At 37.4% G+C, this 24,996-nt stretch overlaps 1 protein-coding gene across 1 annotated transcript in view; it reads left to right on the forward strand.

Moving 5' to 3' along the window:
• Nucleotides 1-1,188: 1,188 nt before the first annotated feature.
• LOC141680249 (uncharacterized) overlaps nucleotides 1,189-24,996 on the forward strand; it is a 40,728-nt gene continuing 16,920 nt past the window's right edge. Inside the window, exons 1-4 of the mRNA XM_074486527.1 lie at nucleotides 1,189-2,147; nucleotides 3,342-3,568; nucleotides 3,902-4,189; nucleotides 4,274-4,551. Coding sequence (XP_074342628.1) covers nucleotides 1,189-2,147; nucleotides 3,342-3,568; nucleotides 3,902-4,189; nucleotides 4,274-4,551 — 1,752 coding nt within the window. The remainder of the gene's footprint in view (nucleotides 2,148-3,341; nucleotides 3,569-3,901; nucleotides 4,190-4,273; nucleotides 4,552-24,996) is intronic.

Below are 24,996 nucleotides of genomic sequence, written 5' to 3' on the forward strand. Positions count from 1 at the left end.
ACTTTCAATACAAATTAGGTATATAATATTTAATTAGTTTAGTGATGTGTTTATGTTATTCATGCATGCGTTTGTCCTGTCAAGTCGGTTAATTCAAGTGGTAATCATTAATATTAATATAATACCATCTTATGTCTATCATGTATATTAATTTTGTATCCAAATTTGTATTTTTGGTGTAACCATGTGTTTCCCGATCATATTTTCTTTACAAAAATAGGATTCTTTAATTCAGATTAATGTTATATCTAGCATATCGAACAAGGTTTAAATTTTATATATTATTATAATATAGGTTTTTTATTTTAAAGCTAAGTGACACCCATATGAAGGTATTAAAGTATTATGCTTGTATTAGAGTCAACATTGTCAGGTATATTTTAATATATGTTGTTACAGATAATTTAGGAGGTTTGATTAATTCTTGGGGATAGTTAATTAAGGAGTTCATAACTTGCAGTATATAAATAAAAAAGTAAATGTGCTCCTTATTATTAGTAGTATTTACGGACCATGTATTTAGAGTCAGGTTAATAACCAAGTTAAATCAAATAAGTTACTTAGCATAGGTTGTTTGGTCATGAACATGGTGTTGTCTAATATATAATATATAATTATTTGATTTAATAGTTTACTGAATCAACACGTACATGCCCAGGTTTTTGGTCTTAGATATTTTTATCTATCCATTCTTTATATTCATTACTATATAAATTTAAAGTAATAGATGTTTCGATTAAGTGAACTTCCCCCTAAATATGTAGTCGGGTCTATTTAATCATGCTGATGGGGATCATGCACTTTATTTAAAAGTATAAATAAAAACCTGTGTTAGTTAAAAATTACATTTGTATCTAGATCGGGGTCGGGAAATTTAGCGGATCATTTGCGGATTTCGGATTTTGTTAGTATTAGAGTTTGCGACTTGCAAGGTACGGATTCTATCCCCTTTTTATTCAGCGCTACTCATCTTAGAATTGAATATCTCTGATTCACTCAATTCCATATTTTATTTGCTCCGTTAATATTATCTGATCATTTTGACTTCCGAAAATTATTTTAAAATTTGATTTGGAAAATTTTAGATATCTGTTTATGCGATTTTCAAAAATTATTTATGACACCCTTTATTTTGGAAATCTGAATTACTTGTATTAGGTGATTTTAAATTTTGGGGGAAACCCCAATATGATTTCAGTGGCTCCTTGTGCTACTTGTGGTGGACATCATCTAGGTAGAGCTTGTTACAGACAGACTGGGGCTTGTTTCTTGTGTGGTAGCATGTCCCGTAGGGAAAAGGATTGTATAGTGTCACGCAACCCTGGTGGAGGAGGAGCTAGCGGTGGTAGTGGCAGTGGAAGTCAGCAGAATCCTACAGCCAGAGTGTTTGCACTGACGGCAAATCAGGCAGCAGCTAATTCAGGTACCATTTCAGGAACACTTCTTGTTGGTAGACGTGATGCTTATGTATTATTTGATACTGGTTCGACCCATTCTGTTGTGTCTTTATTGTTTGTTCATCATCTTGACGTTGCACCTTCATTATTATATCCTCATATGTCTATTTCTACCCCGATGGGGAATTCTGTTGTTATTTCTGATGTGTATCGAAAGTGTCCGATAGCCGTTGGAGATAGAAATTATGAGGTTAACTTGCTTCCGATGGAGATGCATGACTTTGATGTTATCTTGGGTATGGATTGGTTGAGTGAACATCGTGCCACAATTGATTGTCAAGGAAAAAGGGTGATCTTTGGGGATGCAGATAAACCAGAATTTGTATACCAAGGGTCTCAGCCGAAGGGGGATGTTAAGTTAATTTCTGCTCTAAAGGCGAGTAAATTATTGTCTAAGGGCTGTGATGGCTACCTTGCTTTCGTGAAGGATACATCGAAGGATGAACCTCGCATCGAGGATTATCCAGTTGTGAGGGAGTATGAAGATGTGTTCCCCGATGAGCTACCAGGTTTGTCACCACATAGAGAGGTGGAGTTTACTATTGAACTTGTTCCAGGTGCCGAGCCTATTTCTAAGGCGCCTTATCGAATGGCACCACTTGAGTTGCAAGAATTGAAGGAGCAGTTACAAGAGTTGTTGGATAGAGGATTTATTAGGCCAAGTGTGTCTCCTTGGGGCGCTCCTGTACTGTTTGTGAAGAAGAAGGATGGCTCCATGAGGTTGTGCATTGACTACAGGGAGTTAAATAAGGTGACTGTCAGAAACATGTATCCTTTGCCACGCATTGAAGACTTGTTTGATCAGTTACAAGGGGCGAAGTACTTTTCGAAGATAGATTTGAGATCTGGTTACCATCAGTTACGAGTTAGAGAGGGGGATATTCCGAAGACTGCATTTCGCACTCGTTATGGTCATTATGAGTTTCTCGTGATGTCCTTTGGGTTGACGAATGCACCAGCGGTATTTATGGATTTGATGAATCGGGTCTTTCATGATTATCTGGATAAATTCATGGTGGTCTTCATCGATGATATCTTCATATACTCTAGGAGCAGAGAGGAGCATGCAGAACATTTACGTACTATACTTGAAATTTTGAGGGAGAAGAAGTTGTTTACGAAATTTTCCAAGTGTGAATTCTGGTTGGAGGAAGTGGCATTCTTGGGGCATATTGTATCTGGTAGGGGCATTGAGTTGCATCCTGCGAAAGTCGAGGCTATTACTAATTGGCCCAGACCTAGCAATGTGACGGAGGTGAGGAGTTTCTTGGGTCTGGCAGGTTACTACAGGCATTTTGTGGAAGGTTTCTCTTCCATAGCTTTACCATTGACTCAGCTAATGAGGAAGGGAATTAAGTTCGAGTGGAATGATGATCGTTAGAAGAGCTTTCAAGAGTTAAAGAAGAGGTTGGTGTCTGCTCCAATACTTGTGTTGCCATCAGGGAGTGGAGGTTTTCAGGTTTATAGTGACGCTTCTAAGAGAGGATTGGGGTGTGTGCTTATGCAGCATGGGAAAGTGATTTCTTACGCCTCTAGGCAACTTAAACCTTATGAAGTGAACTATCCTACCCATGACTTGGAGTTAGCGACTGTGGTATTTGCTTTGAAGATCTGGAGACACTATCTTTATGGAGAGACTTGTGACATCTTTACTGATCACAAGAGTCTCAAATACATCTTTACTCAGAAGGAGCTTAACATGAGGCAGCGGAGGTGGCTTGAACTTCTTAAGGATTATGATGCAAATATTCAGTACCATCCAGGGAAGGCGAATGTAGTGGCAGACGCTCTTAGTAGGAAGAACTTGGGGAGTGTTGCATCTCTTATTACTCAGCCGCACCTTATTTTAGATTTGGAGCGCTTGGGTGTTGAGTTGTATGTTAGAGGATCAAGTGGTAGCATTGTAAATTTGAAAGTGGAACTGAATCTTGTTTCAAGGGTTAAGGAAGCTCAGAAGGATGATACAGGTTTGAAAGCTATTAGATCTGAGGTGGCATGTGGCAAGCAAAAACACTTTCGTGTTGATGATGAGGGCGTGATATGGTTGGGTAGTAAATTGTGTGTTCCTGCAGACATGACGATTCGTGAAGAAATTTTGAAGGAGGCTCATAGTTCTTCATTTTCAATTCATCCAGGTTCAACCAAGATGTATAGGGATTTGAAGAAACACTTTTGGTGGAGTGGAATGAAGGGAGATATAGCAGAATTTGTGGGAAAATGTCTTACATGTCAACAAGTGAAGATAGACCATCAGAGGCCTAGTGGATTGTTGCAGCAGCTAGATATTCCAGTTTGGAAGTGGGAAAATATTACTATGGATTTTGTAACTCATTTGCCTAGGACTTTCAAGAAGAATGATGTCATATGGGTGGTGGTTGATAGACTTACTAAGTTCGCTCACTTCTTTCCTATTAAAGAGACTAATCCTGTTCATGAGTGGGCAGAGATTTTTCAGCGAGATATTGTTAGACTTCATGGTGTGCCTGTGTCGATAGTTTCTGACAGGGATACGAGATTTACATCGCGTTTTTGGAAGGGCTTCCAGCAAGCTTGGGGTACGAGACTTAATTTTAGTACAGCTTATCATCCGCAGACCGATGAACAGTCAGAAAGGACGATCCAGACGTTGGAGGATATGTTGAGGGCACGTGCTTTGGAGTGGACATGTGATTGGGATAAATATTTGTATCTGGTTGAGTTTGCGTATAATAACAGTTGGCACGCGAGTATTGGTATGCCACCATTTGAGGCTTTGTATGGTAGGAGATGTAGGGCACCATCTTGTTGGGATGAGGTTGGTGAGAGAGTCATTGAAGGGCTAGAGTTGGTTAGAATCACTAATGAGAAGGTAGAGAAAGTTAAAGAAAGTTTAAAGGAAACTCGATCTCGTCAAAAGAGTTATGCGGATCAATATCGGAAGTTTGGTGGATTTGAGCTAGGTGATCATGTGTTATTGAAGGTGTCTCCTTGTAAGGGTGTGAAGCGTTTTGGTATGAAGGGAAAGCTTAGTCCAAGATATGTTGGCCCTTTCGACGTTATGGAGAAATTAGGGGAAGTATCTTATAGAGTTGCGTTACCACCACAACTATCTCATGTACATAATGTGTTTCATGTGTCAGTTTTGAGGGGCTACCAATATCATCCACTACACGTAGTTCATTATCCATTGCATAAGATTAGAGATGACCTTTCGTGCGAGGAAGAAGCTGAGGCTATCTTAGCTCGAGAGGAGCGAGTTTTGAGGAAGAACACCATTCCGTTTGTGAAGGTTTTGTGGAAAAATCATTCTGAGAGAGAGGCTACTTGGGAATTAGAAGAATCTATTCGTGAAAAATATCCGCATTTATTCGATTCAGGTATGACTATTTAGTTTTGTTTGATTCCGGGGACGGAATCCTTTTTAAGGGGTTATATATGTAATATACGTAATTTTAAATATTTTAAATAATAATAATAATAATAATTATAACAATAATAATAGTAATAATAATAATAATAATAAGTGAAGATTTTGATTTAGGTAAAATTATAATTATAAAAGAATTAGTTTGAGTTAGTAATTTGATTAGAAAAAGGAGTTGGTTATAAAATCTATATATACACTCCTCCAGCTTCTAGTATGTTATATAAAAAAAAAAGAAACCCTAATATTTGGAAGAGTACGACAAGCCGCAGGAAACACAGGGAATCGGCGATATTAACAATCCGTCGGTGATACTAGCAATCCAATTAGAGCATAATAACAATTGAGTACATGGTTTAGGTAACTACGCACACTTTTACTTTCAATACAAATTAGGTATAAAATATTTAATTAGTTTAGTGATGTGTTTATGTTATTCATGCATGCGTTTGTCCTGTCAAGTCGGTTAATTTAAGTGGTAATCATTAATATTAATATAATACCATCTTATGTCTATCATGTATATTAATTTTGTATCCAGATTTGTATTTTTGGTGTAACCATGTGTTTCCCGATCATATTTTCTTTACAAGAATAGGATTCTTTAATTCAGATTAATGTTATATCTAGCATATCGAACAAGGTTTAAATTTTATATATTATTATAATATAGGTTTTTGATTTTAAAGCTAAGTGACACCCATATGAAGGTATTAAAGTATTATGCTTGTATTAGAGTCAACATTGTCAGGTATATTTTAATATATGTTGTTACAGATAATTTAGGAGGTTTGATTAATTCTTGGGGATAGTTAATTAAGGAGTTCATAACTTGCAGTATATAAATAAAAAAGTAAATGTGCTCCTTATTATTAGTAGTATTTACGGATCATGTATTTAGAGTCAGGTTAATAACCAAGTTAAATCAAATAAGTTACTTAGCATAGGTTGTTTGGTCATGAACATGGTGTTGTCTAATATATAATATATAATTATTTGATTTAATAGTTTACTGAATCAACACGTACATGCCCAGGTTTTTGGTCTTAGATATTTTTATCTATCCATTCTTTATATTCATTACTATATAAATTTAAAGTAATAGATGTTTCGATTAAGTGAACTTGTCCCCTAAATGTGTAGTCGGGTCTATTTAATCATGCTGATGGGGATCATGCACTTTATTTAAAAGTATAAATAAAAACCTGTGTTAGTAACAAATTATATTTGTATCTAGATCGGGGTCGGGAAATTTAGCGGATCATTTGCGGATTTCGGATTTTGTTAGTATTAGAGTTTGCGACTTGCAAGGTACGGATTCTATCCCCTTTTTATTCAGCGCTACTCATCTTAGAATTGAATATCTCTGATTCACTCAATTCCATATTTTATTTGCTCCGTTAATATTATCTGGTCATTTTGACTTCCGAAAATTATTTTAAAATTTGATTTGGAAAATTTTAGATATCTGTTTATGCGATTTTCAAAAATTATTTATGACACCCTTTATTTTGGAAATCTGAATTACTTGTATCAGGTAATTTTAAATTTGCGAGAATATTTTATTTTGAACCTTTAGTGATTTAGGGTATACCGAGTTAACCAGCTATAGGGGTACTACAACCATGTCATTGCGGCACCAGTGACATGACACTTCCATGACAGTGTGATTGGTCACGACGTATCCTTCTGTTAGCTCTTGGGAGGAGCTTTTGCGCATTTGATATTTGTTCAGGATATGTGGGTGCACCCAGAGTTTGATTTGTGATTTGATTTATGGTGATGTTGTATATGCCGTACACGTTATCCATTCTGTTGCACACATTAGGTACCCTATGATGTGTGTATTTGTATTTGTCCTGTTCTGATCTCGGTATAAAATATACTAACCTCTCGTTGTTTCAGCTTTACTTATTTTTAAAATTGTTCTTTTATTATAAATTGCTGATTATTTATTTCTGATCTCTTTGTTTATAAATTATATTCCAAATCCGTACTGGGCGTTTGGCTCATGCCGTATTCTTTTTCTGGCAGGTGCTTAGGGGGATCTGGGACTGTGTGATAGAGAGCTACCCCTTTTATTGATTAGGATTTCGGACTTTATCAGTATTTAGATTAAATTATTTATTTAGAGAATACAGAATCGATATTATTGGTTTAGAAATTTTGGAGATTTAATATTATTTTAGAAATTTTAGATTGCTAAATTATTTTTAGAAATATATTAGGGCTCTGTTTGCAGGTTTATGGATTTTAAGTAATAACTCCTTTTATTAATAAAAAGGGGGTGTTACAACAGATCATTTAGAAAATTTAGAAACGTGTCATAAGTGTCAGTAAGAGCCTCATCAGATCCTGCTTCAAACTGTTCATACTCTTGAATAAGAACAACCTTTGTATTCTTCTTAATTTCTGGAGTTCCTTCACACTACGTCTCCAGTATATCCCATATTCTTTTGTAATCTTGATAGCAATCACTCTGTTTCACATAACAGTGTCCAAATTGGTTTGAAGAATATTTCTAGATTTAGCATCTTTAAGCATGGCATCTTTCTCTTCAGCAGACCATTATGATCTTTCCTTTTTTATATAATGCTTAGGAACAATAAGAGTTAATGGAACAAGCTTTTCAGGATATGGTGGCCCATCATTGATTATGTCAAGTAGTCACAATCAACAGACTCAAGAAACATCAACATATTCACTTTTCATGTTGAATATTAAGCCTTTTTCAGAACTGGAATCTTCATACTTTCATACTTACTTCCGGACATTTTTGATCATTTCGGATTTGAATTAAATTAGTTTGCTCTGGTACCATATGTTAACCAATTAAAATATAATTTCTTAAGAGGTTGGATACAATTATATCAATAAATTGAAATCAAGATGTATAAATGATAATAGTTTAATATATCTGATAAAACTATTACAAACTTTCTCAAAAAGTTCTGATGTTCATGAGAGCTATTAGATTACAATGATACTCGTGATAAAATTTAACTTCAATGATAACCTATTCTGTGTTTATATACTACAAAACTGCCCCATCAATTACAAGATCTATTATAAAGATATTTATCATGTTTTCATACACATCCTAATTAACAGCTACGTTCCTACTAACCAGGAACCAACATATCAATTTCTCTTTAACCAGTGGGAATGTATCAGTCAGCAAATCCTGACTTCACTTTGATCTCCTGACAACTATGTAAATCCTGATGTATGCCTTCATCATGATATCATATAGATCTTGATGCCATATAGTTCCCTATATATCTTAATGCACCATGGAGCATCATTATCTAACAGAAGTGAGCATTGACCTGAAAAGGGTAGGTATGCAATGAGGAGTTAGTAAAGCCGACTAGGATAAGAAGAGTAAGCTCAAGTAGAGCCCAAAAATAGACTAGAAAGGTCTCACTACGAAAGATATGAGAATACATACTTGATATAAGGCGGGGACGCCCATCATGTCAGCTTCAATGAGCTTTCAAGAGCAGAGACCTCAATCAGGTCATTAGGGGTGACGGATCACCTGGATTAGTCTAGGGCGAGCTCTAGACTCCCGATCATAGAATCCTAACTGCATATTCCCCAAGCAGGCTCCAAAAGAGTTTTATAGTTACCATCAAAGCCTCTAATCCTCTTCTTTCCTGCAGAAGACTCCCCCAAGAAAGTGGGAACCTTGGGAGAAATATGACTTGTTTTCTTGGCAGCTTGATTGATCATTCTTCATGTGGGATTGATCTCCATCTTGGTAGCTTCCATATACAAAGCCTCAGCAGCTGGTACAAGATAAGAAAAATATTGGAATAAGAACAAACTTGTTCAAAGTTGAAGAATGAATAAGTAAAATACCCTCAAGCGAAAGACCACTAAGATCAACTTCAACTAGCCATCACTCTGTTATAATGTGTCAAAAATGAGTCTGGCCCTTGTCACTAATTAGAGCATCTCAAGCATAACACCCGGGGATAATGAGTTTCAAAATATGATCGGGATGATCCATAACTTTGCCAAAGCTAGGCATAAAGATATCAGCCCCATCACCATTTTCCAGTTCAAGATTAAGGAATTTCTTGTTCGAGCCATGATAAGAGTCAGGGATAGAAAACAAATTGACAATGTTATCGACCCTGGGTCTATGGCCGATTTGAACCCATCTAGCCCTCGATAAAGGAGAATCCTTGAGCATGAAAACACTCCTAAAGATGGTCGTGCTCAAAGAAATTTCCATCTGATGACATCTCACTATGAACATAATGACAATAGTCTAAGCATTTGGGTGGAGTTGGAAAGGATGAGCTCTTATCTATGTTAGTAGCTTCACAATAAAGGGATAAAAGGGAAACCTTAGTCCCTCGTTGTGACTTTGCTTTTTCCCGATGAGTTAGAATCTAAGTCATGGAGGGAGAAGGGCCATTGTTACCTCCATTACTCCCATTATAAGGACCGTTATTCCCATCAGACATCTTCGAGTAGAACTTGAATAAAAGTTGAGAAATTTGAAGAAGATAAAACTAGAGAAAAATTTGAGAAGTTGAGAAATGAGAAGTGACTGAAAATGAATGCTTCTTCCCTTATTTTATAAGAAAAAGAGGCACATGTTATGGCAAGTCACAACCCAGGCTGGTTCATATTTGTAAGTCGTTAACAAGTTAAATACCTGCAGATGACTAAAACTACTCAAAGAAAATAGAAAAAAGTACACAATAAATGAATAAATGCTCCGTCAGAGCTAAATTCGAGGAAATAATAGCTGAATCCACGAAGACAACCTTGAGTATGCTTATTTAAAGCTAAAATCAAGGATTAGTCTCTAATTGAGATTAGCGGTGCTAATCTTTCTAATTAGCAAATAAGTTAGAACTTTAGAAATAAATTTCCACAAAAAAACTAACTTCAAGGATTGTGTGCCTAGCAGGATGTTACCTCACCTATTCTTTGAAGAGTAGACTCAGAAGAGTAGGACTAGTTTTTAAGAATTTTAATCCTAGCAGGACGTCACCTCACTTGCTCTCAGAAGAGTAGAGTTGGAAGGGTATGATTATTTTTGAAGGCTTTTGACCCCTAACAGGACGTCACCTCGCCTACTCTCAGAATAGTAGATTCAGGAGAGTAGTTATTTTTGAAGGGTTTTCATCCTAGCAGGATGTCACCTCGCTTACTCTTAGAAGAGTAGAATCGGAAGAGTAGGATTATTTTAGAGGCTTTTAAGTCGTCCAGCAAGTCACCACGACTATTCTCGGAAGAGTAGAGTGTCTACGCCACAAGCACTCGGAAGAGTATAGCATTAACCTTACAAGATTAAAGAAAGAAGGATTTGATTCACAAAAAAAATAGAGCCAAGGACCCTCGGGCAAGGAAGCTCCAGGGGAACCACTCTAGCCGAGTAGGCTCCTTGGAGCTCCCCGGCCGAGTAGCTCTGGCCGAGTAGGCTCCAGATGGGCCTCTCAGCCAGGCAGGAAGCTACCACAAAAAAACTAAAAACAGCTGTATAGGCCTACACCAAGGATCCCCAGTCGAGTAGGAGACCTCGACACAACCCCCGACCGAGTGAGGTGGACCGAGTAGGCTCTAGAGAAGCATCTCGCCCACCATCACGATCACGACAACGCCAAAAAAATGAAATTTTTTTGGCCGAGTAGGCCAACACCATGGCACCTCCCAGCCGAGCAGGTGGTTATAGTGCAGTCCCCCAACCGACTAGAGCAAGCCGAGTAGGCTCTGTGAGAGCCCTCGACCCTCCGTCGTGGCCAGAGTAAAAAATTGACTCCCCTTCGCGACCAAGAATCAAAATTCTGGCTCCTTGAGGCTAACACGGACAAAAAAATACGATGATTTTTTTACTGAAAAATCAAAATTTTCAGATTTACTAATTAACCCCAATTAGGGCCGATTCTATAAAATTAGTCAAAAGTTAGCTCCGATTAGGGCCAATTAACCTTGATTAAGGCCAATTAGCGTAATAAAACTTATAATTAACCTTAGTAAAGGTTAATTAGTAATTTACGCTCTATATTTAATCCAGATTAAGACCAATTAACCCCGATTACGGACCATTAGCCTTGATTGACGCCAACTAGCACACTTTAGCCCAAAAATAGGTTATGTTAAGCCTAATTAGCTTATGTAACCTATAAAATAGCCTCAATTAGGGTAAATTAACCTCGATTAGGATCGATTATCTCATGTTGCCATGTAATTACTCCATCATGTACTATATCTATTACAACAAGGTTAAAAGGTGAGCAACACTAGTTTATTAGCCTCAACAAGGGCATTTTAGCTTTAAAAGCTATTCAATTAGCCTCGTAAAGGCTCAAATTGTTTAAGACCACTTAAGAATGTTTAAGTCACTGTGAATGTATGGGTCACTCCATACTTCATAATATGACTATGTTAACCAGTAAAGATATAATTATTTAAAGGGGGTTGGATACAATTATATTAGTGAATTGAAATCAGGATGTAAGATTAATAATAGTTTATTTAATTAGATATAAACTGTTACAAAAAGTCTCTCAAGAAATTCTGATGTTCTTGAGAGCTGCTAGGTTACAATGATTCTCGTGTAAAAGCTAATCATAATGATAATCTATTCTGTGTTTATATAATATACATCTACTCTATCAATTACAAGATATGTTATAAAAATATTTATCATGTTTCTATACATATCTCAATTAACATCTACGAACCTACAAATCAGGAATCGACAAATAAACATCTCCTCAAATACTGTGACTGTATAAATCAATAAATACTGATTTATGTTATGCAAGATATGCCTGTACTATAACAAGACTAAGTCAAATTGACAACCCTAAGTAAGTTGTATAATAATCTAAGTTTACATTTTGTATTATATTACTTGAGTCTGTAAAAGTGTAAATAGATTAGACTGGAGTAATTTTTCTGTAAACAGTCTCCAGCCTAAGAATAAACTCTGGAAGAAGATCATGAAGATCATGCCTCAGAGAAAGTGTGAAGAAGCTTGGAGTTGAATACATCTGTTTTGAGAAAAAACATTCTAAGTCAAGTAATCTACAAGTCACAGATCAAGTCATATAGAGAATTTTTTCGAGAACTCCAGAATGACTTATCGACAAGTCAAAAATAGCTTATAAAGAAGTCTCAGAGATATCGACAAACCAAAATGAAGACATGCAGATTGGAGATATCGACAAAGAACCAAGAAATTTGTAGTAAGACATACTTGATTTTAATATAAAATTAAGTGAGTTTTGAAAATAGTGTGTTCGTGTGCATGTTTTATTATTTCTGTTAACACATTCTATCTCTACAAGTTAGATTACTTTGTTCACCACTTCCATAACAGTTCAAAAAGCTTAAAATAATCCAAAACACATTCACCCCCCCCCCCCGTGTTGTATTCATTACCTAACAAGTGGTATTAGAGCAAAATCTGAATGTAAATAGACTAAAGATCTTGGAAGAATGAATACACAGAAACTTAGCAGTTCAAAATCTCTACACTTGACAGATATAACTACACATTATGGAAAAAAATGATACTGTTCATAAGGATGGCCAACCCATTATATATTCAGATTCTCAAGAATGGGCCTTTCACCCCCATGGTAAGAGTTGAGGAATCTATAGATAGAGACATGGTCATTCCAGCACATTATGTTCCTAAAGTTCCTTCAGAATATACTGAACCTGAAAAGGAAAAAGTTTCTCTGGATAGCGGCTTGCAGCTGATTTTAATAGAGTCACTTGATAATGTAATGTACAATAACATTATCAACTGTGACACAACCAAATAGATGTGGGAGAAGATAGAGATCCTATGTGAAGTAACAGAGGAAGTTAATTAGGTCAAATCAAAGAAGGATTCTGGTTTCTCAGTATGAGGGGTTTATGGCTAAACCAAAAGAAGGAATTACTGAAGTTTTTGAGAGGTTCAATAAATTGATAACTGACTTGTAGCTACATGATAAATATTATGAAACTGAGGAGGTTAACCTAAAGTTCCTGCTAGCTCTTCTTGACCATCTTGAATAGAAAATATCAACTATTAAAGAAGGAATAGATCTAAGCAGAATGAATTTGGAAGTTCTATATGGAATCTTGAAAACTTATGAACTTGAAATGCTGCAAATAAAATCATTGAAAGCACATCATGGACATGTTGTTGATGGTTCAAGTGCTTTGATTGTTCATGATAAAGAAGAAAGTGAAGATGAGCAAGATGAGCAAGATGATCAAGTTCCAATTGTTTAAGATATGGAACATAAGAACAAAGGACCTCAGAAGCAAGTTATATTGAAGCTGGAAGAAGATTAATTTTACACCTTGGATGAGTTAGATGAAATGGATCAATCTATGGCTTATTTGGCGAGGAAATTTTCTAACATAAGAGTTAAAAAGCCAAGGTTTTTCAAAGGCAAGGGACAATTTCCAACAACAATAATTGGAAACCAAAAGTTCAGTACAATCCAGTAAGCAAAGGTGGCTACAAAACATGATCTGCGGATATATCAAGGATAAGGTGCTTTAACTGTGATGAGTTGGGTCACTTTTCTACAGAATGCAGAAAGCCTAAAAAGGTGAAGAAGGATAAAGCTTACTTGGAACTGAAAGTAAAGTATAAAGCTCTCTTGAAGAAACAGACTAGAAAAGCCTATATTGCAAAAGAAAAGAGTTGGGATGATACTGATATTGATGATGAGGATAAATAAGTTAGAAACTATGCACTTATGGCATCTGAGCATGGAGAAGCATCCACTTCAAAATCAAAGGCACCAACCCTAACCACAATTGATTTAAATGCTAGTCAATATAAGGAGACTGTGGAAAAGATGAGTGTAGAAATGTTTCATATACACAATAGCTTGGTAGCAACTACTGAAGAAGTCAGTAGGCTAAAAAAAGCTAATGAGAAGCTTGAGAGTAAGAAGCAAAAGCTAGATCTAATGCTTGTAGAGCTTGAGTCAGTCAAGCAAGAAAATGAATATTTGAAATACAAGCTGAAGTGTGATGCTGAAATTGAAGTTGTGTTGAGGGAAAAGCTGGAAAAGAATGAAGTAAAGTTGAAGTCTTTCAGGAATGCATCTGAGTTGGTTGGTCAGTACCATGAGAAGAACAAGCCATGTGCTAACATAGCTATTGGTCTTGACTATGATGCTTTGAATAGTAACAAGAAAGTTGTAGGTGATAAAGGAAAAGCAACTGAAAATGAAGATGTCCCAGTTATGCTGAGAAAGGTTGGTTCACATATATGATCAAAGCATGTGAAGTAGATTTCAGTGAAGAAGAGTTGATCATAAAGCAAGAAATTGTTGATGAAGACAAGGAAAAGAAAAATAAAGAAACAATTCCAACTTTCAAAGTTGAAAAGAAGCCCATGCTCAATCAAGAGTCCAAGAAACCTGTCAAGGAAGTAAAGATTGAAGATGCAAGAAAGAAGAAGAAGAATAGAAATGGGAAGATTGGGATAAACAGAAGCAACAACTTTGCATTTATTGCAGATGCTCCAAGAAAACAATATCAAAAATGTGGCTCAATAAATCATCTAACTCACATTTGTAAAAAGGTTGTTAGCAAGCCAGTAGAAGGAGCATGCAAGTATAATGAAGCAAATACAAATGACCCTTACTCATTCTGTGACAAGTTTGATTGCATCTCTTGCAAATTGAAAGTGATGAAAAGTTTCTACAAGCTGAGAGTAGACTTCAAAGAAGTAAATGTAGGGTCTGCATCAAAAAGGGAGAATGCACAACAGTCCATGAACACTATTCTTTCTAAAACAACTCATTCTAGTTCTTCTGACTCTATTAACAATAAGAAATTACCTAACACTGCATGGGTTGCTAAACACACTTAATCCTTGTTGTGTGCAGGATAAAGGGAAGAAAGTCATATGGATCACAGACAGTGGATGTTCAAGACATATGACAGGTGATATGGCCCTGCTATCACAGTTTGAGGAGAAGGCTGACCCATTAGTGACTTTTGGAGACAACAACAAGAGTTTCATAATGGGATATGGCAAATTGATTTCTGGAAATGTTGTCATTGAAGATGTAGCACTGATAGCTGGTCTTGAAGTGAATCTTCTAAGTGTTAGTCAGTTTACAGACAAAGGATTCAAGGTCTCATTTGACAAAGGAGAATGCACTTTTATCAGCAAAAACACTGGGTGAAGTTGCTCTAAAATGAGCAAGGAAATGAAGCTTATTTATTGCAGACCTGGAATCAGCAAATGAGGATGTAATTTGTTGCTTCTACACCAAGGCATCTGTAGAGCAAAGCAAGCTATGGCATTAGAAGCTATCTCACTTGAATTTCAAGGAAATCAATACTCTAGTCAAAAATGAGTTAGTGAGAGACTTGTCTAATCTGGAGTTTGCTCAAGATGATGTCTGTGATTCTTGTCAAAAGGGAAAAATGAAGAGATCAAGTCACAAGAGTAAAATAGTGAATTCTATAAGTGCACATTTGTAACTTATTTAAATGGACTTGTTTGGACAAGTTAATGTCATGTCAATTTCAAGAAGGAGATATGCACTTGTGATAGTGGATGACTATTCAAGATATACATGGGTAGAAATTATGCATTGTCACACCCCCAACTTAAATAGCAAAATAATTATAGCTATTACATCATTTTAAAGAGTATTACACAACCAAAATCCAAGATCTTTACAGTTTAGGGTTTGAAACAGCCCAACACTACCAACTATTACATCTGATTACAAATACCGAGTCCTCACACAACTATTATTACTTATTCTACCTGAGCTCGAACATAAGCGTCAGCATCACAGGTCTTACGGGCAGTCTGCTTGAATCTAACCATGGCTGCTAGCTGTAATATCAGGGTAAAGCAAGAAGTGAGCCAAAAGCTCAACAAGTGCAAACAATACAGCGCAAAGCATAAATCGGGATATACCTTTAGGAATGACAATGGAATGACATAATCAATGATAATCGAGAGATAAAACTTACGTGAGTTGGCATCATTTTGCTTGCATCAAAACAAATTTTAAAATCATACTTAATCAAAATCATTTTATGACGCTACGGATTACAGCCGGTGATCAGCCGCGAAGTAATCCCGAACCTCGCTGGGTTCTAAAACATTATTGGGAATCCCTAGGCAACTTTTAAGCCTAATATAAGTGTGGAAAGGACTCGCGTCTCAGTCCAGATCCACCATTCAAGAAAACATTTGTCCCCCTTTGGGACTGAAAAATCCACGTTTTAATCATTTTAAAAACTGATGCCGATTTATGACAAAATCTCTTTTGACTGTAATTATTTTTATCAAGGGATTATAGATCAACTTGAAACACTGGAAATATGACACTAAATCTCAGGGCCATGATCTACTAGACTTTACTATATTAGGGTAATTGAGAGGTTTCCATAAACAAGAATTTTGACAAGGAAATTAAGCAAGGCTATTGGATAATATGAAAGAGTAATGCCAAACTAGGCTTAAAGCAATGGTTGTAGACAAGGTATAGGTATTAGAACATCAAGAAGATAAGCATCACTGGTTCCAATAGGATAGAGGGGTTAAAATATAAAGAAAGCGATCATCAGCTCAAGATATAACAGGGTATCAAGCTTTTAGGGTAAGGATAGGATTATCAAACAATCATGAATGAATTTAAGAAATGATTGGCTTTTAGGTATCAAGATAAAGTTTCTATCGAGGTTATTTCAAGAGTTGAATCAAAGCATCAGGGTGCAATATCAAGATTTCTCAGGGATCAATAGCATGATAATCAAAAGGATCAATAAGGTATTATAACAAATCTCTATTTTATCATGGCATTAAACTATCATGAAAGACTTTTGAACTACTTGCAATACGTACTCGAGGGTTCATGGCATCTCTATGTAATTCAAAGATAAACAAAAGATACTCTTGATTTAAATATATCAAAATGACTCAGGATAATTGCATCGATATATATATATGAACTGTTTACAGTAAATGCGAAGGTCAAGTTGAATCACTTGCCTTAAGATAGACTGGTCTGGTCTGACTGGTAGGAGCAACAACTGGAGCTTCACTCGACTTTTAAGGCAAGTTTTCCCTCGTCTCGAGATCCTACATAAATAATAATAATCCTCATTATAATATATTCCTTCCATCTTAACCTATTTACAACCCGAAATTAAACATGGATGGCACTTAGGCCTATACATACTTAATTCATATCCAACATTTATATTTTTAAATGTACACACGTAGCCACATAATCACATATCGTATATTAATACCAAATAACATCATATACACCATAATGCCACACTAGGCTTGGATGATCTCGACTCACCACTCAAGTTACTTGGTTGCTAACTAAACGAAGTCTTCGAATTTGGGCTTCCTAACTCAATGTGCCTTTCTTAAATTATCCAAAACCTATTGACCCTCACTTGTGCCTTTTGTTCTACTGACCTTACACTATCTTACAACTATGGTGGTCGACCTAATACTCACTTCTAAGTGTCCTAAAACTATGTGATAAGTGAAAGTGCTCACTGGTGCAAATTTCAGAATGGTAACTAAGGTTTCTTGAGTGCATTAGACACTCTTAAACTACAAGTTTTTCTTCAAAATTTTTACACAAGGCTCTCCTGACCTAAGGGCATCTCACAAGCTTGATGTGGCTCAAAGGCCTGGCTTGGGCCTTCTTGGGCCTAAGCTAAAAGTCCAAGGTTCCCCTGTTTTTCTGGGCAGAAAATGCCCTGACTTGAATTAACTTGTGACACATGGTTCTAGCTCATATCCTATGAACTATGGTTGGAAAAACTTCTCTGACATACCCTCTAACTAAGGCCCAATTGGGCCTAATGAGGGCCTACCCATGACATGGCCAAATCTCCCTATTTCCAAGTTGCAACAAAACTGTCCCCTGCTGGACAGATTTTGTTATTCTACTTGTGCACCTAACCAAATGACATGCAAACCTCCAACCAACTCCTAAAACCTATTATATATTCCCCATACTAACTTCTGGTGGCTTGGGCCTCAAAGTGCCCATCAATGACATGGTCAAAACTCACTCTAAACTCAGGGTACTAAACTGATTTTTCTGCAGAAACTATAACTCTCATTTTCCAAGGTTTTGACTTGACAAACCCAATTATCAACAACTAAATACTTAAACCAAGACCTATACTTGGTGTTCTACTGAACTAACTCTTTTTTTTCTCAAAATACCCTTGGTGAGATCATCCTTACCTATGGTGCAACTATGGCAAAATAAAAGAGACTACTCTTTACAACTCATAAACCTTTATGCTTTTGAAACAACATGATATATATTTTTATAAAAGATAACCACAAATTATTACCATGCAACAAGAAGCATAAATCCATATTATCACATTATTCCTACTGAAATTAAGGCTCACTAACAAAATCTTTTCCAAATGATCAAAATCTTACAACAAACTAAGAGAATTCCACATGCATGCATGCCTTCGGGTTTTTCAACCCAAAACAACCCATTTTCTACATATATTCCATCTTAAAATTGACATGCAAGCCTAGCATAAGGTATACCTAGATGATCACTTAGCATGCAAGGAGTTTTATCAAATTATCATCACAAAATTTAAGTCATTATCACATAAACATGCAAAAATTGATCAAAACAACAAGAATGATTTCAAGGACCATTCATTCGGCTCCCATATGGTCATGGCCGAATGAAATGGATGGAAATGGCCATTAAATCATCAAGATTTTCCTTCTCATGACTTGGCACTTATCCATTCATTGTAGTCCTCTCAAAAACAACCTTAAATCCATAAGAATCAAGATTGTATATTTGAGTTTCACTAAAACCTTAACATGCAACTTTAAAACTTAAACTTTTTACTCAAAACTCTTTGGAATATAAATGATCATGATATAGGAAGTAATATTTACTTGTATGGGAGGTGGAAACTTGAATGTGGAATGAAGAAAAGGGGAGGGGGGTAGGGCTTCGGCAAAAAGCCGAGAGGAAAGGTGGGAGGAGGGAGAGGAGAGGGAGAAAAAAATGTAGAAATGGTGGAGTGATCATCTTGATTGTTTGGTTTTTATTTGCCCACAAGTGAGTGGATGTGAGAAATTACAAGAGTAACCCTCTAGCCAAAGTTAGGCAAGTTTGCATGCAAGGTCAAGGAGGTAATTTGGCTAGCAATTTGTGAGTTAGTGGGGTGGTTATTGACTCTTTAGCCCTTTGGTTAAATAGAAGAGAGTTTGCATGCAAGGTTATTCATGTAATTTGATAATTATTAAGCAACTAATTTCCAAAGATTTATTTTTATATAATAAAGTACAAGTTCAAAAATTATAAAATTTATACCATAAAATAACTTGGATTTTTAGAGACTTTATAAAATCATTTTCAAAATTTGTGTACAAAATGTCTTTTAAAAGAAAATTTTTCCAAAGCTTAGAATATTCCTTATAAATCAAAAATAAAGAAATTAAATAAATTCTTGCTTTGAAAAATCATATACTACCCAGAGCAAATTTAAAATGCAAAAATTTTCACTCACACAAACGTACAAGCATTGAATATATTTTTATTTAACTTAATATTATTCACAAATAATATTACATAAAATGCCGGTCGTAACATCCTCTCCCCCTTAAGGGATTCTGTCCCCAGAATCTAAGAGAACAGATGAGGATACCGGGAACGCACATCAGACTCTAACTCCCAAGTCGACTCTTCGACCTTAGGGTTCCTCCAAAGTACTTTCACTAACTTTACTGATTTATTTCTAAGACTCTTTACTTGCCAGTCGAGTACTTTAACCGGTTGCTCCACAAATGACAGGTCTGCCTGAATTTCTACAGGTTCATATTCTATCACATGGCTAGCGTCAGGATTGTACTTCTTAAGCAACGACACATGGAACACATTATGCACATGCTGATACTGAGGTGGTAAGGCCAACTCGTAGGCCACCTTTCCTACTTGACTCAAAATCTCAAAAGGACCTACGTATCTAGGTGCTAACTTTCCTTTCTTGCCAAATCTTATCAACCCTTTCCTAGGTGACACTTTTAGCAACACAGCTTCGCCAATTTGGAATTGAACATCCTTGCGCGCTGGATCCGCATACTTCCTCTGTCTATCTTGAGCAGCAAGCAACCTTTTCTGAATTAACTTGACTGAGTCATGCAACTGTTGTACCAATTCTGAGCCGAGAATTCTTCCTTCTCCTACTTCATCCCAACTTGTTGGTGATCTACATTTTCGCCCGTACAAAGCTTCATATGGTGGCATGCCGATATTGGAATGATAGCTGTTGTTATATGAAAATTCAATTAATGGCAGGTGGTCGTCCCAACTTCCAGCAAAATCGATTGCACAACTGCGCAACATGTCTTCAATGGTTTGAATTGTTCTTTCACTCTGGCCATCAGTCTGCGGGTGATACGCCGTGCTCATATTCAACTTCGTGCCAAGACATTCCTGGAATTGCTTCCAGAATCTTGAGTTAAATCGGGGATCTCTGTCTGAAACTATTGATACAGGTACTCCATGCCTTAATACGATTTCGTGCACATACAGATGAACCAACTTGTCCAGTGACGACTTCTCATTTATTGGAAGGAAATGCGCCGACTTCGTAAGACGATCAATTATAACCCATATTGCGTCATGTCCGGATTTTGTTCGCGGTAGTCCTACTATAAAGTCCATAGCGATATTTTCCCATTTCCATTCTGGAATCTTCAGGGGCTGAATTAACCCGCTTGGTCGTTGATGTTCTGCCTTTACTTTCTGACAAGTATAGCACTTCGCAACCCATTCTGCCACGTCTCGCTTCATATTTGGCCACCAAAAGTTCTTCTTTAAGTCTTGATACATCTTGGTGCTTCCCGGGTGGATTGAGAATTTCGAATGGTGGGCTTCATGGAGGATCTCATTCTTTAATTCAGATACATGGGGAATCCATATTCTGGATGAAAACCTTAGTATTCCTTGCTCATCCTTTTTAGTATTAATCTCTTCTCCAGATAACTGATTTTTCTCTTTTTCCATTACTTCCTCTTGACACTTCTTTATCTTTTCCATTAGTGTTGGCTGAAAGGTCATTGCATGACAAACTTCTTTGACTTTCCCATAAGCACAAAGTTCCAGTTCAAATTTTCCGATTTCTTCAGATAACTCTTTTGATGTTATCATTGCATTCAATCTTTCCTTCCGACTCAGCGCATCGGCCACTACGTTCGCCTTTCCAGGATGGTAATTTATCGAACAGTCATAGTCTTTAATCAATTCCAGCCATCTCCTCTGCCTCATATTGAGCTCTTTCTGAGTAAAAATGTACTTTAAGCTCTTGTGATCCGTGTAGATTTCACACTTTTCTCCATAGAGATAGTGTCTCCAAATCTTGAGTGCGAACACTATGGCGGCTAATTCCAAGTCATGCGTCGGATACTTTAACTCGTGCGGCTTCAACTGTCTTGACGCATATGCTATTACCTTACTGTGTTGCATCAACACACAACCCAAACCCTTATGTGAAGCGTCGCTGAATATTACAAAATTCCCTTGATCATCTGGAAGTACTAACACCGGAGCTGTTACCAACTTTTGTTTTAACTCTTGAAAGCTATTTTCACATTCTGCACTCCATTCAAACTTTTGATTCTTTCTGGTTAACTTGGTCAATGGTGTGGCGATCTTCGAGAAATCCTTGACGAATCTTCTATAGTATCCGGCCAATCCTAGAAAACTTCGCACTTCCGCAGGAGTCCTTGGCCTCTCCCAACTCATAACTGCATCAATCTTCGCCGGATCCACTTTAATTCCATCATTTCCAATAACATGCCCCAAAAATTGAACTTCCTTTAACCAAAACTCACATTTGGTAAACTTGGCATACAACTTCTCTTGTCGGAGTATCTCCAATGCTATCCAGAGATGCTGCATATGTTCTTCTTCCGATTTAGAATAAATAAGGATGTCATCAATAAATACCACGACAAATTTATCCAAATACTTCTTAAATACTCGATTCATCAGATCCATGAATGCGGCCGGGGCGTTGGTCAATCCAAACGGCATTACTAGGAATTCATAATGCCCATATCTGGTCCTAAATGCGGTCTTGGGAATATCTCCTTCCTTGATCTTTAATTGATGGTATCCCGATCTCAAGTCAATCTTCGAAAAACATTTTGCTCCCTTTAACTGATCAAAAAGGTCATCTATCCTTGGTAGCGGGTAGCGGTTCTTGATCGTTACTTTATTCAACTCCCGGTAATCTATGCATAGACGCATACTCCCATCTTTCTTCTTCACAAAGAGAACAGGTGCTCCCCATGGCGACGTACTTGGTCGTATCACTCCCTTATCCAATAATTCTTGTAGCTGGCTCGCCAACTCTTTCATTTCTGCTGGTGCCATCCTATACGGAGCCTTTGAAACTGGTTCCGTGCCTGGAGCAAGGTTGATCTCGAACTCAATTTGTCGATCTGGTGGTAAGCCTGGTAGTTCGTCGGGAATCACATCGGGGAACTCATTTACTACAGGAATATCCTCCATGCTGGGGCTGCCTCTCTCTGAATCCACTACATATGCTAGGAACGACTCACAACCTTTTCTAAGTAACTTCTTAGCCTGAATAATTGTAAGAAATAGTCGCTCTTGCCTCTGTCCCTTAAATACTACCTTCTCTCCACTCTTCGTCTTTAAATTCACTCTCTTGGTCTTACAATTTATCTGCGCGCTATTCTCTCCTAACCAATCCATTCCTAAGATTATGTCAAACTCTCCCAGCTTGAAGAGTATCAAGTCGGCTGAGAACTTATATCCCGAAATATCAATCTCACATTTTGGACAAAATTGATTCACAGGAATCTTCTCTTGGTTCGCAATTACCACATTTACTACCTCACTCATAACCGTTTTATCACATTGGATCTTATCAACAAAGGATTCTGATATGAAAGATCTTGTGGCTCCCGAATCAATCAATACTTTGGCTTTGACATTATTGAGTAAAAGTGTACCTGCTATCACCTCAGAATTCTGAACAGCATCTTTCATCTTCAGGTCAAATGTCCTTGCTGTTGCTTGCGGGGTTGGTGCGGGTGGTGGAGGTAATGCCAATACCTCAGCTGGCACGCTTGCACTGGTACTTGCCACGTTCATCAGAGCTCTGACTGGTCCTGTTGCCTTACACTCCCTAGCCATGTGTCCAGTCTTCCCACACTTGTAGCACGTAACTCCTGGCCTCGGCATCTTGCACTCATTTGCCAAATGTCCCTTCTGATTGCACCTATAACAGGTCATACTCAGCTTATTGCATACTCCGGGGTGCCTTCTTCCACAGTGCTTGCATTCTGGCCTCTGGAACCTGTTTTCTCCAACTTGCCCTTGGCTTGCCTGATTGTTCCCTTTTGATTCTTGCCTTTTGCCCAAATTTCCTTTCCTTTGAAAATTTCCGCCCTTCTGGAAACCAATCCTCTTTACATTCCGATCTTGCGAACTTCCAGCTTCAGACTTTTCTCCATAAAATGGAACCTTCCTCTTCTTGTTATCCCTCTCTTTCCTTGACTGCATCCCATTATTCTCAATTAGAGCAGCTTTCTGTACTACTCCCACATAAGTCTCAAGCTCAAACATAGCCACCCTATCTCTGATCCAAGGCTCCAATCCTTGCTGAAATTTCTTTGCTTTTTCCTCCTCAGTGCTGGTATACTTTGTCACAAACCTTGACAACTCAGTGAACTTCTTCTCATATTCCAGTACAGTCATGTTCCCTTGTTTTAACTCAAGAAATTTTAGCTCCATCTGATTCTGCATGTACTTAGGGTAATACTTGTCCAGAAATAACTTCTTAAATCTCTCCCAAGAAATCTGCTGAGTGACTTCCATAGCTTTTACTGATTCCCACCAATAAATGACTTCTCCCTTCAAGAAGTAAGTGGCATACAGCGTCTTCTGATCGTCCCCTAACTGTACCAACTCAAAAGCCCTTTCCATCTCCTTGATCCATGTGTTTGCTATCACTGGATCAGTGGTATCATGAAATACAGGTGGATTCACACTCTGAAAAACCTTGAAAGTGACAATTTGTCTTGGTGGTACTGGTGGTTCAGGTGGTTGATATGGCTCACGGTTATCTTGGTTTTCAATTCGTTGTTGAAGAGTTAGTTGTTGTTGAGCTATAGCATTGGTTTGCTGTTGCAAGGTTTCCAGTAGTTGAAGAATGTTTGGGTCTGTGGTGAAGGTGGTTGTTGGGTTCTTCTTTTTGGGAGGCATGATCCTGAAATAAGAGTTGTGTTATAACAAATATGAATGATAAAATGATTCGAGGGTATCGCATGGCATTCTTGTTTACATATGGGGTCAAATTTCCAGATATGATGACAAAACATAAAATAACAGTTGAGAGCAGATGGAACAATAGCACATAATTATTGAAATTTTTAAAGGTCACAGTACATAGGATTGGGACATAGTCTGATTCTAGAAATAACAGGCTTATTTAAAGGAAAGACAGAAACAACTGGGGATTCCTTAGAGTTTGATAGTACAACAACATGAAAGGTAAATGGAAAGAACTAAGGCTCCACTCCATCTGAACGGGGCTTGGTAGACTTTTCCTCTCGAAGTGTCTTCACAATGCTCTGGAGCTCATCCGCCACCATCTGAATGACATACTGGCTGGTACGGTCCCGGTGCGCTGGCATCTCTTCAAGCTTAGTGTTGACGTACCCAACCAAGGTCTCAAGTCTCGCAATCATCTGCTCCTTGGGCTTCCCTTCGTAGTTTCGGCTGTCCGGATACACGTTCTTCAGTCGGTCTATCAGTCGGTCGTACTTGCCCTGAAGCATGTCGAACTCGCGCCTCAACTCAGCATACACGGAGAAAGCAATAGTGTCGTCCGACCCAGAGGATGACGAGGAATGCGCCCTTTGCTGACAACCAATAAGAGGAGTATTAATAATAATTTACTTTACCTACTCTCTCGCATAGTATCTATAACCTACTCACAAGTCCTATAACCTATTTGGGCTGTTCAGGGACTCTAAACCGTAGCTCTGATACCAAAACCTGTCACACCCCCAACTTAAATAGCAAAATAATTATAGCTATTACATCATTTTAAAGAGTATTACAC

The sequence above is a fragment of the Apium graveolens genome, chromosome 8 (genome assembly GCF_009905375.1).
Source record: "Apium graveolens cultivar Ventura chromosome 8, ASM990537v1, whole genome shotgun sequence".
In the NCBI taxonomy this organism is placed as follows: domain Eukaryota; kingdom Viridiplantae; phylum Streptophyta; class Magnoliopsida; order Apiales; family Apiaceae; genus Apium; species Apium graveolens.